This window comes from Aspergillus multicolor (assembly GCF_047715735.1).
Source record: "Aspergillus multicolor strain CBS 133.54 unplaced genomic scaffold BDW74scaffold_1, whole genome shotgun sequence".
NCBI classification, from domain to species: Eukaryota; Fungi; Ascomycota; class Eurotiomycetes; order Eurotiales; family Aspergillaceae; genus Aspergillus; species Aspergillus multicolor.
In genome coordinates this window covers 2,981,166-2,994,411 of record NW_027395952.1, presented here as the reverse complement: position 1 = coordinate 2,994,411, position 13,246 = coordinate 2,981,166, and the positions used below count along the sequence as shown (strand labels likewise).

Below are 13,246 nucleotides of genomic sequence, written 5' to 3'. Positions count from 1 at the left end.
GGTCGGGCTGGAGCCGAGCGTTCATCACGATCGTTGATGGCCATGGTCAGGGGTTGCATGCTCTAAAATTTCCGATCGCGGACTATCTAAGCCTGTTGTCGAAACACACGGAGAAGAAGACGTTTTTTAGTATTCCCGCATTGACTGAACCTGTCTAGAAGAACCTCATCTTACCAGACTTTCGAGCCTCGAGTCCAGTGCAGCAGCCAAACATGGAACCGAAAGTAGCCTAGTCGCTCTGTCTCAGGACCTGAGTCAGCGCCACCTCCCAGGCTGGGCTTAGCGTAGGTGCCCTGTTCCACGGGCGTCAAAGCCCACTGCCGGGCACGCCAACCTCCGTTCATCCTCATCCCTTTCTGACTCTTGACTCTCTCTCGCCTCGTCATCCACACCTGGTCACCCCAGCCAGTCAGCTTCACTGCCCTCATGCTCCGTGCAGATGATATGCGCCGCTGCTCTAATCCCTGCCGCTTTTGGCTGTTGCCAACCCCTTCTCCGGATTACTAGCTCCCAAGCTAACGAGTTAGTTTTGATGGCTCTTGACTCTCCTTTTGCAAGAATGAAACCACGGACCAGCGGCAGACCATGCCATCCACTCTAAAATCCCGCGTGGGATTCATGATCCAGCAAGACCGCGTGATATCGGTGATCGAGATTGTGTGACCATTCTCCGATTTCGATCTGGACTGGCCCTCGCTCACTTTGTGCTGCCATGACCGAAATCAAGCACGAGGCTGACAGTAGTGTCACAGTTCCTGCATGCTGCATGGGGGTGGGAAGAAGTTAACAGGTCCAAGACTCCGCTCCGTTCCTCCTGTGGAGCACTACTGGAGTCGATCAACCCTCGGCCTCGGGGGCCGCCCATCCTCCCTACGCCGTAACACGTTTCCCTCTCACACTCGGTGGAGTCGGCATCTCTGTCTGTGTGAGACAATGAGAAGTTGAACACTTTGAGGACGATCTGGGAGTCTCTGGCAAGATCTTTGCCATTGTCTCATCAGCATGGGTCAAGGACTCTTCACTCTTGAGCTTTGACTCTGCGACGGGCTTACTCGAAGTCACAAAGTCTAAATCTCCTTCCTCTGCACGAACAGTTCGTGGCCTACTATTCCTGGGCATATATTTCCTAAAATAGTCCGCTGCTTTTGATCGCTATGCTTTCTAATCTATTTTGATTTTGACTTTTCTCCTTCTTTCCTCGCTCACGATCCTTCCTCCTTTGAACAGTCCTGAGGGCTATCCTTATTGTTCAATTACTGTCTTTCTTTCCAACGTCCCTTCCTACCGGTACTCCCCAACTGCTCAGATTTTCGATTCCTACCGTTTCAGAGTGGACCTCTTCCAAGCACCAGACGTCGCTGCTACCCCTTGCCCTCCATCAACACTCTCTTTCATATCCCTTGCCAGGTTGCCATCGGTCCTCTTACCCCTCGCTTGAACGACTCTCAGAATCCGATGTATATTCATAATTAAATATGAGTATCGTGGCTAATCGTCCGGAAAGTGCTTCAATGCCTTACACAACTATACCCCAGAGTTACAGCTACTCGGATTCGGTGTATGGGAGCTCAGTCCCATCAGTCCCTTCTCGGTCCTCTTCACTTTCGTCCTTCCAAACCAATTATACTGCATCGACTGCCCCTACCTCATACTCTCCTACCTCGTCGGGCTCATATCGGACATGCGACTCCGCTGCCTCCTTGGACAAGATCCTGGAATCTGTTCTCAAAAGGGTCCCGCAGGAAGTATATGAGAATATCTTCGACCAGCTACAAAATCTACATACCGGATTAAATCAATTAGGATGCATGACATGCTTTCAACGCGATCTGCATGCTCTCTCCCTTACTTGTCGGCCGTGGGAGAAGGCGGTCCGAGGTCGACTGTGAGTGTGATAACTTGACGCCCCCCTGTTGGGCTCGGAGCGAGTATGTGGGCCTTTCTAACCTCTCTACCTTTGCTAGTTATAACCGTATCGATATCATCGGCAATGATTCTCCGGCACAATTAAAGAAATATCGGCTAAAGAGGGGAAGCCGACTCAAACTGTTAAGACGCACGCTTCGCGAGAGGAAATTGCTGGCCAATCTCGTCCTCGAACTCCGTGTGCCCCAGATAGACCTGCTATTCACAACTGGTAAACATACGGCTCAATGGCAAGAATATCGAGATCTCATCGCCTCAGTTGTGATGGTGTGCCCGAACCTGGAACGGCTACTAGGACTGACGATCCCATATAACCACGAGTTTGATCGCCTAACGCATGCATTGTCTACTCGGCGGAAATTGAAGGAACATACATGGATCCTCTGCGAAGCAACGGAGACATCTGAGGCTTCGCCACGCAGCACCTCATGCCCTGGCAGTCTTGGTCCCTTGCAGATGTTTGAGTTCTTGGACTATCATGCTTCATGGACAAATTTGGAGACACTGATGGTGTACGGCTTGAATGAAACTGCCCTTGAGCCCAGCGTCTTCCTTCGTATGATTGACCTCTTGCCATCATTGCGCAATCTGTGCGTTTCAAACTTTGATGCAGATGCCTTCTCGGACACTGCACTCTTGTGCCTTCCATCTCTCGAAACTTTACGCTTGGAGAACCTTCCTGGAGTCACTGATGCGGGTCTAGCGCAGTATACTTCACGGCCCGAGTCCACCACTCTCAAATCACTCGTCCTGATTGAGCCCAATATTGACTCCCTGCTTGTGATCTCAAAGATTTTGGCATCCCTCCGGAATTTAGAACGATTCAAAATTGTGCAGACAAACAAATGTCCTACACTACAATCAGACGGCATAGTTTTCCAACCACTGTTGGCTTCGTCGAGCCTCAAGTTCTTACATTGGGATGTTGCATGCCCCAACCCTAATACCGCCCTTACTAGACTCGATTTCGCGCCATTTGCCAAACCTCTCCAGCACATAGAGGCTCCCAACTCCCATCTTGCACAGAGCATCCTCTTTGGAGGGTTCCCTCGCCTCGATGCTCTACGGGCACCTTACGATATCGAACCACCGGGCGCTCTGCAGGCTGTCTGTCAGCCAATTCCTCGTGGGCAAGCATTGTTACATCCGGACCGGTACAGCCTCCCTCGGAGTTCCCATGGATCTGTGCAAACGCGGCCGATGGCTCTTCCAGGAGGCAACAACTTGACTTCAGCGCGGATACGGGCACAGACTTTCATTGACATGGCTGCTCGGGACACGGAGACGGGATTGCATGTGTTAATCACAGATCACTCGGATTCTTATGTGCCCGACAACGCGCTTGAAGCCTCTGACGACGAAGCTGATGCGGAGGTGGATGAGACGGGCATATGGGACTCGCTGCAGAATCGGCCAAGACCGAACCCAATCCCGGAAGACCACGAAGGACCCGTTACTGTCTTCGACTTTCGAATGCCTGCTTACATGGGCAGGGCTGGAGCCAAGACCAGTGATAAAGATATATCTATTCCACGTTTCATGCTTCATCCTGATATTGCTGGACAAGATGCTGATGGGGGTCTTGTTTCCTGGAAACATATCCTGGCTGCTAATCAGTCACTGACCTTCGCTGCCGGTGTCGGCGTAAATTGTTTCGGCGGCAGCAAGGGACTCTCAAGTCCAACTATCGAGGAGCCACTCTCCCCGACATCCACATCTACATCCACGCCGCGCTTTGGTTGGGGTAGTATCGCTAGCATTACCAGTACGATGGCCACAAGCCCAAGCACTCCAACTACACCTCCCACGCCGATGAGCATGTCATCCATGAGCGCGCCCCCCTGGGAGAAGGATGTTTGCACGGGGTCCTGGAATTACAGCCACAGGAGCGGTCGTGACTGGTGGTTCCATATGGAACGGGAACGCCCTGTCAAGGCCGAGCTTTACGACGTCACGCGACTTTTCTAAGCTCAACCTTCGCGCATTACTTTAGGGGCTGACTGCTATCAGCGGCTCCTACTATTTGCACCCAGTGAGCGCTGCACATGCAATATTTGGCGTTTAGTGACGGGTACATGGAGTCAACGAACGATTTTCACTACCAGATCTCACACATTTCCTCAAGCACCGACTTACATACTTCAATGAGGCCGCTCAGACTGGATCTGCGCCGTATATACTCATATTTTCCACCTTATTCCCGGGGAGGCCCTGGACCTGACACTTTATATACCCTTGATACCCTTTCTCTATATCATCTCAAATATTACATATCAACATAACGTTGGCTCTCTCATAATCTGCGTCACCGACACTTTCTTTTGCTTGTCTTATATCCACCATGTAACATGTCATTGCGGTACATTGGCGAACTGGACGGGACCGGGTTTCATTAAATGGCTTGACCCGGTGTGGCATATGGTTCTTGATCATGGAAGATCTACACTGAATATCTGTACGAACGGCACAATATTTATATAATAAGTGTACTGAATCAATTAATGCTTTTCAAAAGCGTCCTTTTGCTTGGCTGGCCCACTTGCTTTTACAGTTCGATTCACTGGAAACACGAGCTGGCGACTCGCCTGATCCGGTTCTACTGTCTAGTTCTTGGACCTGTTGCAGCGCGAATCTGTGATCTATATAGCTACCTCGGTGATGCTGCTGATGTGCTATTGGTAATATCCTGTGCAGGGGAAGTAGTACATAGAGGGAGAAGTGGGTGCCTTTCGCCAATGAAAGTGTCAAAGTGCAAACCGGGTTGATTGGAGTGTACCTAGGGGTGGGTTTCCACTGCCGCCGCAATAGACCCGCCTACTGAGCTACTCACTGAGCCCTACTCTGCTGTGTGCTTCAGGTATTTAATAGGTATCGAATTGTAGTAGCGCTGTTATATGAGATGTATGTAAGGAGATACACATCGCATAGCGAGCAGAAACGAGGGTTAAGTCATGTCTAGGCTATCAAAAAAAAGATACACCACACAGTACTCTACACATAGATACCCATGTTTGTATCCTTCTTCTTCGCCTGGACCTCGGCAATGGCGTCGACGTAGTTTTCGTGTCCGATCTTGCTGTGGCCCTTTCGTAGCGCAATCATACCAGCCTCCACACAAACAGCCTTCAACTGCGCACCTCCAAACTCATCCGTGCTGCGAGCCAGTTCAGCCCAGTTAACTGTGTCCTCGACAGTCATCTTGCGCGAGTGGATCTGGAGGATGTTGGCGCGGGCCTCTTCATTAGGCAGAGGGAATTCGATCTTGCGGTCTAGACGACCGGAACGGAGGAGAGCGGGGTCGAGGACGTCGACTCGGTTGGTTGCGGCGAGAACCTTGATGCGGTCATCTGACGCAAAGCCGTCAAGCTGGTTGAGAAGTTCCAGCATGGTTCGTTGCACTTCACGGTCACCGGACTTCTCGGAATCGAATCGCTTTGTACCGACGGCATCCAGCTCGTCGATGAAGATGATCGAGGGGGCTTTCTCTTTTGCAAGGGCAAAGCAGTCCCGGACAAGTTTCGCGCCATCACCAATGAACATTTGTACAAGTTGGGGACCGGCGAGCTTTAGAAAGGTTGCGTTCGTTTCCGCGGCGCAGGCTCGAGCAAGGAGAGTCTTTCCTGTACCTGGAGGTCCGTACATCAGAGCACCTAACAAGGGCAAGAAGTGTTAGCCCGGATATTGTAGATCGAGGTTAGATACGCACCCTTTGGCGCCTTGATGCCAAGCTTCTTAAACCTCTCAGCTTCCTTCATGGGCCAGACAATAGCTTCGACGATTTCTTCAATCTGTTTATCCAGCCCTCCAATGTCTGTGTACTTCTCTGTGGGCTTCTCATCGACTTCCATGGCTTTCACTCGGTTGTCGTATTCTGCTGGCAGGGTATCGAGGATGAGGTATGAGTCCTTGTTGACACCAATAAGATCACCAGGCTTGAGTTTCTCATGGTCGACTAAGCCGATGAGGGGCAGGTAGATGGTTTGGCGAGTCGATGTCTTGATGACGGCGGACTTGCCTACTCGAGTAGCATCCAGATCGATATTGGCGCCCTCCTCAGCTGCTTCAGCCTCGACATCCAGATCCAGCAGCTCGACAACATTTCCAACGAGATACGGCAATTGCCTAGATAAGATTAATGTTAGAGAAGAGAGAAAAATGGTGCTTGTCATAGTGTAACCCAACGCCCGGCTCCTCTCCGAAGGAACTCGACATCGCCACGCCGACAAGAAATACAAAGAGTCTCACCTGTTGTTCTCAATTTTCTCTTGATTATCCTTGACTTTCTCCCTCATCGTATTTTGTTCGTGAGTCAACCGTTGGTATTCACTTCGCATTATGCGAAGCTCGTTCTCCAGCATCCGCCGTCGCTTGACAATGTCCGCTGTGCTTGAATTTAGAATTTCTTCATCTAGAAGCTCCTCCTCCTCGTCCTTCTTCTTCGCATCTGCATCCTTCATTTCGGCATCCGCGTCGCCGCTGGGTTGTTTGCCGTCGCCGCCATCGCCTTGCTCCTTCTTGTCTCTCTCCTCGCGCTCAAGGTCGTCGAGATCCTCTAAGGTCGACATGGTGGGGATCGATAGAGTTGTGAGATTTAAACGGATTAGCTAGGTGCAAAGAAGAGGAGAGAGAGAGAGAGAAATTTAAGGGGAAGGGGATTGAGTTGGTGATTAGGTTGAGAGCTCGAATTGAGTGAGTGCGTGCTCTGAGCTCCGGCCAAACAACGTCAGCTCGTCCTGCCTGTCTCACGTGACCGTCTTACAAATATACCTACTACCAGCTTTGCTAGCACCCATGAAGATAGACGTGGTTGGAGCAGTCCTATAGCTTTGCTATACAACTATGCTACATTCTATTTAGAAAGCTCACTTACACAAATGCTGTTGTAGGCGGAAATCACGGGCTGAAACCGGTGTTACCCCAAATTGATTCACTGCATTGCTCACAACTATGATCTCGACAACACAGCCTGCTCAAGTACAAGGTTTCCTAATCAGAAATAGGCGTTGGGGTTGTCTATTTTGAGGCTCGTGTCTCCTAAATGGCGCATGACTTTCGAGCGGCCGAATTTGAGCACGCGATATCGAGAAAGGAAGTCATCATTCGAGACTGCACAATAATTGATTAGACCATGCTTCAAGCTTAGAATAACCGCTGAGGTCTTCGGCGGGTGGGGAAAATTTGCATGGATGCGTAGGGAAGGATACTTACTATAACCGCCGCACATTCTTCGCTTCCCAGTGAAGGCAGACCGACCATGCAGCATCCTCCAATTGTCAAAAACTAGGAACACAAATCAGTCATTTGACTATATCTAAGTGTAGCATGCGAATCAACTCACTGAGCGCTGTGCCCGGTTCAAGCTGAAGCCATATTTCCATGTCTTCCCGATGAATAATTGAGTTAAAGTGTTTCGCGGCCTTGTACCAGTCCTCCTGAGCCTCAAGGGCCCAATTCCACTTTGGCGCTCGATCGTAATTGTTCCAGCGGAGCTGGTAGATTAGCCTTCCAAATTGCGGGTTGGTTTTGATAGTGGGGTGTTGTTCAACGGGCTGTATAACGGAGTCTTGATTTCCACTCGCGTGGAATGGGTGCTTCTTATTTATTAGAATTTCAAGGTGAGTTAAGTTCTCGTAATATAACCTCTTTGCTGCGCGGAAGCCGTCAACAAGCAAGGTAGCCCCTCCATCGCCGTCGGTATGAGATAGCAGATGGAATAGTTGGAGTCGCGCTGGGTCAGTGAAGTATGTATTGTCTGTGTGTGCACCGAGAGCCTCATTGGTATAGGCAGTATCCCCGAAGGATAAGTCGGCTGTGAAATCCCAAAAGCCGCCTAATCACCGTTAGTTTCAACCTAGATTACTCATTAGAGCATGCGAGTTGTACCATAATGGGTATGCCTAATGTGGGCTATCCGCTTCAACAGGGCCTCGGTAGCTTCAGGGTTCGCCGGGGTCTCTTTCACAAAACAGAAGCCCCAATCATACTTTATCAGCGTCAGTTTCTAAGTTTGATCAGGCTTTACTGGAAGGCTTACGATATGTTGTAGCCATTTCGCAACCTCACTATCACGGCGCATAACGTCTTGGTAGGACACTGTTGGGTAGTCAAGTTCTGAGGGAGCAGGGTTCCAGGTCTTGAACTTGCTACAGGCATGTTAGTAAAGTAACCTCATAGTCTCTCTCATGCATGGCTTTACCGGAACTTTATCATCGTATTCGTCGGCCTCGGGGCTCCTGTGTAGGTGTTAAGAGCCAGCCACTTACGTGGATAGTGACTTGTATGTCCATCAGACCCTAATTAAAAATCAGACCCCATAAAAGGAAGAGGAAGATATTCCATACAAGTAACTTTGACATCTCTGTTTTTGTTTTGGATGTTTTGAACGCTTATGTCCTCGGGAATCTAGAGTTATCAAAAGAAGGTCTGTCAGATTTAGGAGGGTATGTAGGAACAGAACAGAATGAACATACCGCAAAGGTGTCTACCATCCGTTGTTTAGTTTCGGGATGTACACACTTGCTACACGGGCAGTTGTCCCTTCATATTGCGAAAGTTCCAGTTAGACGTACCCTTGAGTTGCAAACATGATTCGTTCTTACCTTAACCACATTTTCAGACTTGGCGTTCAAAGTTAGTTCCTGCGCAAAAAAACGGGTAAACAAAGCTTCTGTGGAGGGGAGGGAGGAGGCGCACAAGGTGGTAGTGGTTGGTTGGTCCCTGTTGTCAATGGGTAAAGACACAGTCTTTTCAGCTAACGAAGCCGAGGACGAGGTATTATTGTTGTCCGACGGACCTTTGACGAGATCAGAGAGAGAAGGATCTTGTTTGCCGGACTCTTCCTGTTTCAGCGAAGAAAACTCCCCATCCTGCTTCGGGAAGGTACTGTTTTCTGGCGATTCCTGATAGAAAGAAACGTCATCCTCAGGTAGCTGCTGGGACAAGGGCTTCAATCGCAGCGGTTTAGGGCGCGATCCCCGGAAAAAAGAAACATTTTCCTTGAATAGCGGCTCTCGCAGCCGTTGACGGCGAGGAGCCCGGCCCCGGGAGGAACGAGACGCTGAAGTCGACAGATTCCGAGAGACAAAGCACTGCCGACACAATTCAGTTAGATGTGTAACCCCTAGGAGCCAGAATTTTGATAGGCCACTGATTTGTGACGGGTTCGTTAGACACATACAAGGCTGTTGTGCCTGGGTAGGCTGAACTTCGTCAATCAGCGATGTTGAAGATACACAGTGAGAAATGCCTTACCCAACAATTTTAAGGAGGCTGAGAGCCCCTGATAGAAGCAGCCTGCTCATTCTAGCATAATATGTAATTGCTTGAGGTTGTGACAAGAAAAGAGCTGTGCTAGTTATTGATTGGTTCATTAGTTGCGTCACGTGAATCAGCCATACCTCCGGATAAAAGGAGCCAATCATGGGTTGATTGACTACTGTCTTTGAGTAGGCCTATACTACTTGGCTTTCAGGTAGGTAACATAAGGAACCTGGAGGGTGGAGTATACTTGTACGTTTGCAAGAGATCGAAGCCATGTTCGATGTGGTCTATAAATGTTCAAAAATACTGAAACCGAGAATGTGAGAGATGGCTAGACTGAGCATCGACTCGGGGTATCTACCTAGGAAATTCGAGGAGCTTCATAATAGTCTCTTCTGGAAAACATCTCTCCGTTCGCGCCGAACAATGATGCCAATCCCATGCCTTCCATATACAACGCCAAGGAGTAAAATGACAACCGAAAGAATAGAGTAAAGGTGGAAAATGTCAGTCAACCCAATGTCCATATAACTGAAATCAATGCTATGCTGCCGATATGTTGACCCTATTTGTGACTTGACATCAGGTATGCCGAATTCAGAATTAACAGCGCAAATCAGGCGCGGGTAAGGGATAATCCGGACGATTAGCACCTAGAAGCAATCAGTACTCAGCAACCAGAAGATAGTCCCAGGTCACTTTACATTCTGTAGAAACAGCCGCCTTCCGCATAACGTGTCTGATCTTGCGTCTCCAACTTGTACGTAAGATTGATGTCGAGGTCGCGCTTGTTCTTATCGTTTGGCCGGTTTGTAAGAACACCAGAGATAGATTCCTCCTCCTCCACAGTCAGAACATCCCGCAAGTAGAAAACAGTCTGCTTCCAATGGGTGTACTTGGCGTGCGGACCAGTGGAGAACGTAATGGGTTTGTGGCAGGCGCCAAACTCAATGTCGAACCACGCGATCACGGCATGAACAAAGTCGCTACGCTTCACGGGAAGAGAATAGGGAACTTCGAAAGCCAAGTCCTCCTTGGTGACTGTGTATAGGTCGAATGTGATGATCGGACAAGGATCAGTGGCGAGAGCCTTGAGCTCAACGGTATCGACGAGAGGTTCTGTAAGAGCAGTCTCCTTCATGGGGCTGTAATCGAAGCCGTACACGTTGTCCCAGACTAGAACCGTTAGCGCCATGTTGTCCAAGGGACATCGAGACAATTGACTGCTTACATCCAATCTTGTCATCCTTGTAATCACCATCCTCAATTCCAGCCAGGTACATAGTAGCCTTGTCAGGGAAGATCTTGCCGCCCGGGACGAGGTAGCGGTCACGAGCATACAGGACAGTGTCCAGCATGCTCTCGTAGAGGAGGAAGTAGCCCATCCACTCCGAGATGATGATGTCGACGGCGGGGAAGGGAAGCTGAACCTCCTCCATCTTTCCCTGGAGCAGTGTGATCTTATCAGACAGGCCATTGACCGCGACGATCTCTCGGGCCTTCTCGATAATCGACGACATATCGACACCGATTACGTGCTTGGCACCGGCCTTCGCAGCGAACCTTTAAACAGAGATCGTCAGCGTAGAGTTACGCGAGGCTCAGAGACTAAGAACATACATGCTGAGAATACCTGTTCCGCAGCCGACGTCAAGAACAACCTTGTCCTTGAAGATATGGCGGTTCTGGTAGATAGAATCACGGTACGACCTGGTCCGAACATCGTCTTTCTAAAAGTACACATGATATATCAGCTCGTCTGCTGGTGATTCCGTCTAGACCGTATAACTTACAAGCATCTCCTCGTGAATGCCTGGGCGGGGTTCTATGTTAGCATGTTCGAAACTATAGGCGTGGGTTCTAGGTAATGTATTTACCATGGTGGTCGTAGCTATCATCTGGTTAGTATTTTGTAGGGTAAAGAAAAATTCATCTAACCGTACCTAGTAAAGTAGCGCACTTCAGCATGGTCCATACCGACCATGCGGTCAGCGCTGCTGCTGGTAATAGCAGAGTTCTCGATCTCGCTCATCTTGGCAAAGAGTCCTTTGTTGTCGTGAAGATATCTGAATAGAAGAGTAATAACAGGAGAAAATAAAGAAACTTATGTCGCGGTAGAGTAGTATAGGCAGAAGGAAACCTAGGGAGAGGGGAATCGCCGCCTTGCAAATGAAATGTCTGGTGTAGATTTTCAGGTGTTCGGGTCGACTTGTCGCTCTTTTTTTTGGACTTTTCCCTCATTGGGAATTTCTCCTTGGGCCAGTGGCCAGGTACGCTAGTACTACAGCGGACTAGCGCGGCTTATCAGTTTATCTCCATGTGATTTTAAAGCCCTCTCTTATGATTAGGGTTACACTTCTGCCTGGGTTACAAGAGTACCTCGGCAGCAAACAACCTTACTAATTATTAGAGGTCTGTCCTGATCATCATTGACCATATTAGAGATACAACGCCTGACTTTTAGCAGTCATCTTACCTATCCTGCAGAAATAATGACAAAAAGCTAACTATCCTTGTGATTTCTTGGAGTCCAACAGCGTTCATACCATAGATCCTAACGCCAAGAGGTTACAGTACTCCGCCAGAGAGCTCCGTGGTTGCTCCGTTCCTTGAACTAGCCCCAAAGCGCCGCCGTCCCTTATTCCGGGGAATCTTGCGCGACTCTGTAGTCTGTCCCCGTTTGCGTTTTCGAAGAATACACCCAACAATGATTTTGCGACCGGCCGCCAGAAGGCTTTTCTACTGCTTCCTCTTTCTTCTTCTCGCAACTTATGTTCAAGAGTCGTCTGCCTCATTAGGGGACCACCTCCCTGATTTCAAATCATGTGTTAAGGTACAATTACTCGCCAGCCGCGCGTTCGTTCATACTGGACTCATTGGAACCTAGATATGCCAATCTGAAAACTGCCAGAATGGGGATTCGGCTATTCGTATGCTTCTTACTTCACAATGACCATTGTTGCGTACTGACAAGCTGACTATGAGCGACTAGCTTTCCTTCTCCGGCTGATGCTCTGGACGTGCCCCGCCGAATGTGACTATACCTGCCAACATGTTGTGACTGACCGTAGAGTCGCTCGTGATCCGCCGATGCTAAGCCCTGTGGTTCAATTCCACGGAAAATGGCCATTTCGCAGAATTTTGGGCATGCAGGAATTGTTTTCGGTTCTCTTCTCTGGCCTTAATTTCCTCGCTCATTGGTATGGAATGTCTCGAATTCGTGACACAACTCCTTCATGGCATCCTTTACAGAAATACTACATCGCGTTCGGATATAGCGGTTTGGCAGCCTGGACTTTCAGCATGCTTTTTCACGCCCGGGACTTTCCCTTGACCGAGAAGCTGGACTATTATGGCGCAGGTGCTAGTGTGTTATATGGACTGTACCTTGCTACGGTGCGCATCTTTCGTTTGGACAAAGAGCAACCGAGATATAGGCCAACGCTACGGCGGCTTCTGACCACAATCTGTATTCTTCTTTACGCTCTTCATGTGTGCTATCTCAGCTTCTGGTCGTGGGACTACACATACAACATGATTGCCAACATCGTGGTGGGTATGATCCAGAATACTTTGTGGATTTGCTTCAGCGTCGTCCGCTATCAAAAGACCGGTAAAACCTGGACCCTCTGGCCAGCGCTGATAGTGGCTTGGATTATCTTGGCCATGAGCCTTGAGCTGCTGGATTTCCCACCGTGGTATGCGCTGATCGATGCCCACAGTCTGTGGCACTTGGGGACTGTTATCCCGTGCGCATGGTGGTATCTGTGAGTTTGGCCCTCCTAGACTAACTGGCCAAGCACTAACGCATCTGACAGATACCTCGCGAAGGACATCCAAGATGACGTGGCTGGAGAGAGGTTAAAAGCTTAAAATAGCTGGAACTATAAGCGAGTTCTGAAGGCTGAAACTAACCCAGCCGCATGGCGGGAGGTGGTCAGCTCGACGTCCAGATGACCGACCGTGATTGGCATGGCGAAAGGTCCTGGATCTCGTATATTTAAATATACCCCTACCTCCGGTGTACATTAAGTACGGAAACCCTCAACCTAAATATTAT

General features: G+C 49.4%; 5 protein-coding genes across 5 annotated transcripts; 2 read left to right on the top strand and 3 right to left on the bottom strand.

Annotated features, from left to right (window-relative positions):
- Nucleotides 1-1,297: 1,297 nt before the first annotated feature.
- BDW74DRAFT_10338 (uncharacterized protein) lies at nucleotides 1,298-4,161 on the top strand. The gene is made up of 2 exons (XM_073721564.1): nucleotides 1,298-1,885; nucleotides 1,965-4,161. The coding sequence occupies exons 1-2, from the start codon at nucleotides 1,476-1,478 to the stop codon at nucleotides 3,892-3,894; spliced, it is 2,340 nt and encodes a 779-aa protein (XP_073590302.1). The 5' UTR covers nucleotides 1,298-1,475; the 3' UTR covers nucleotides 3,895-4,161.
- Nucleotides 4,162-4,917: 756 nt separating this feature from the next.
- Nucleotides 4,918-8,213, bottom strand: BDW74DRAFT_165000 (proteasome regulatory particle base subunit RPT5; the record flags this gene model as incomplete). The annotated part of the gene is made up of 9 exons (XM_073726363.1): nucleotides 4,918-5,576; nucleotides 5,633-6,048; nucleotides 6,172-6,476; nucleotides 6,977-7,032; nucleotides 7,135-7,206; nucleotides 7,265-7,756; nucleotides 7,810-7,909; nucleotides 7,961-8,065; nucleotides 8,190-8,213. 9 exons carry the CDS (start codon nucleotides 8,211-8,213, stop codon nucleotides 4,918-4,920), a joined length of 2,229 nt encoding a protein of 742 aa, XP_073590301.1.
- Nucleotides 8,214-8,306: 93 nt separating this feature from the next.
- BDW74DRAFT_143214 (uncharacterized protein) lies at nucleotides 8,307-9,232 on the bottom strand. The gene is made up of 5 exons (XM_073722836.1): nucleotides 9,178-9,232; nucleotides 9,104-9,130; nucleotides 8,526-9,014; nucleotides 8,397-8,463; nucleotides 8,307-8,328 (listed from the first exon to the last, which is right to left on the bottom strand). The coding sequence occupies exons 1-3, from the start codon at nucleotides 9,225-9,227 to the stop codon at nucleotides 8,873-8,875; spliced, it is 219 nt and encodes a 72-aa protein (XP_073590300.1). The 5' UTR covers nucleotides 9,228-9,232; the 3' UTR covers nucleotides 8,307-8,328; nucleotides 8,397-8,463; nucleotides 8,526-8,872.
- Nucleotides 9,233-9,432: 200 nt separating this feature from the next.
- rmtA (protein-arginine omega-N methyltransferase HMT1) lies at nucleotides 9,433-11,380 on the bottom strand. The gene is made up of 7 exons (XM_073722835.1): nucleotides 11,130-11,380; nucleotides 11,064-11,077; nucleotides 10,980-10,999; nucleotides 10,807-10,916; nucleotides 10,418-10,749; nucleotides 9,891-10,362; nucleotides 9,433-9,839 (listed from the first exon to the last, which is right to left on the bottom strand). The coding sequence occupies exons 1-7, from the start codon at nucleotides 11,216-11,218 to the stop codon at nucleotides 9,833-9,835; spliced, it is 1,044 nt and encodes a 347-aa protein (XP_073590299.1). The 5' UTR covers nucleotides 11,219-11,380; the 3' UTR covers nucleotides 9,433-9,832.
- A 330-nt stretch (nucleotides 11,381-11,710) lies between these two features.
- BDW74DRAFT_143209 (PGAP3/PER1 family protein) lies at nucleotides 11,711-13,241 on the top strand. Its single transcript, XM_073722834.1, has 4 exons — nucleotides 11,711-12,019; nucleotides 12,074-12,116; nucleotides 12,179-12,953; nucleotides 13,005-13,241. The coding sequence occupies exons 1-4, from the start codon at nucleotides 11,894-11,896 to the stop codon at nucleotides 13,057-13,059; spliced, it is 999 nt and encodes a 332-aa protein (XP_073590298.1). The 5' UTR covers nucleotides 11,711-11,893; the 3' UTR covers nucleotides 13,060-13,241.
- Nucleotides 13,242-13,246: the final 5 nt, after the last annotated feature.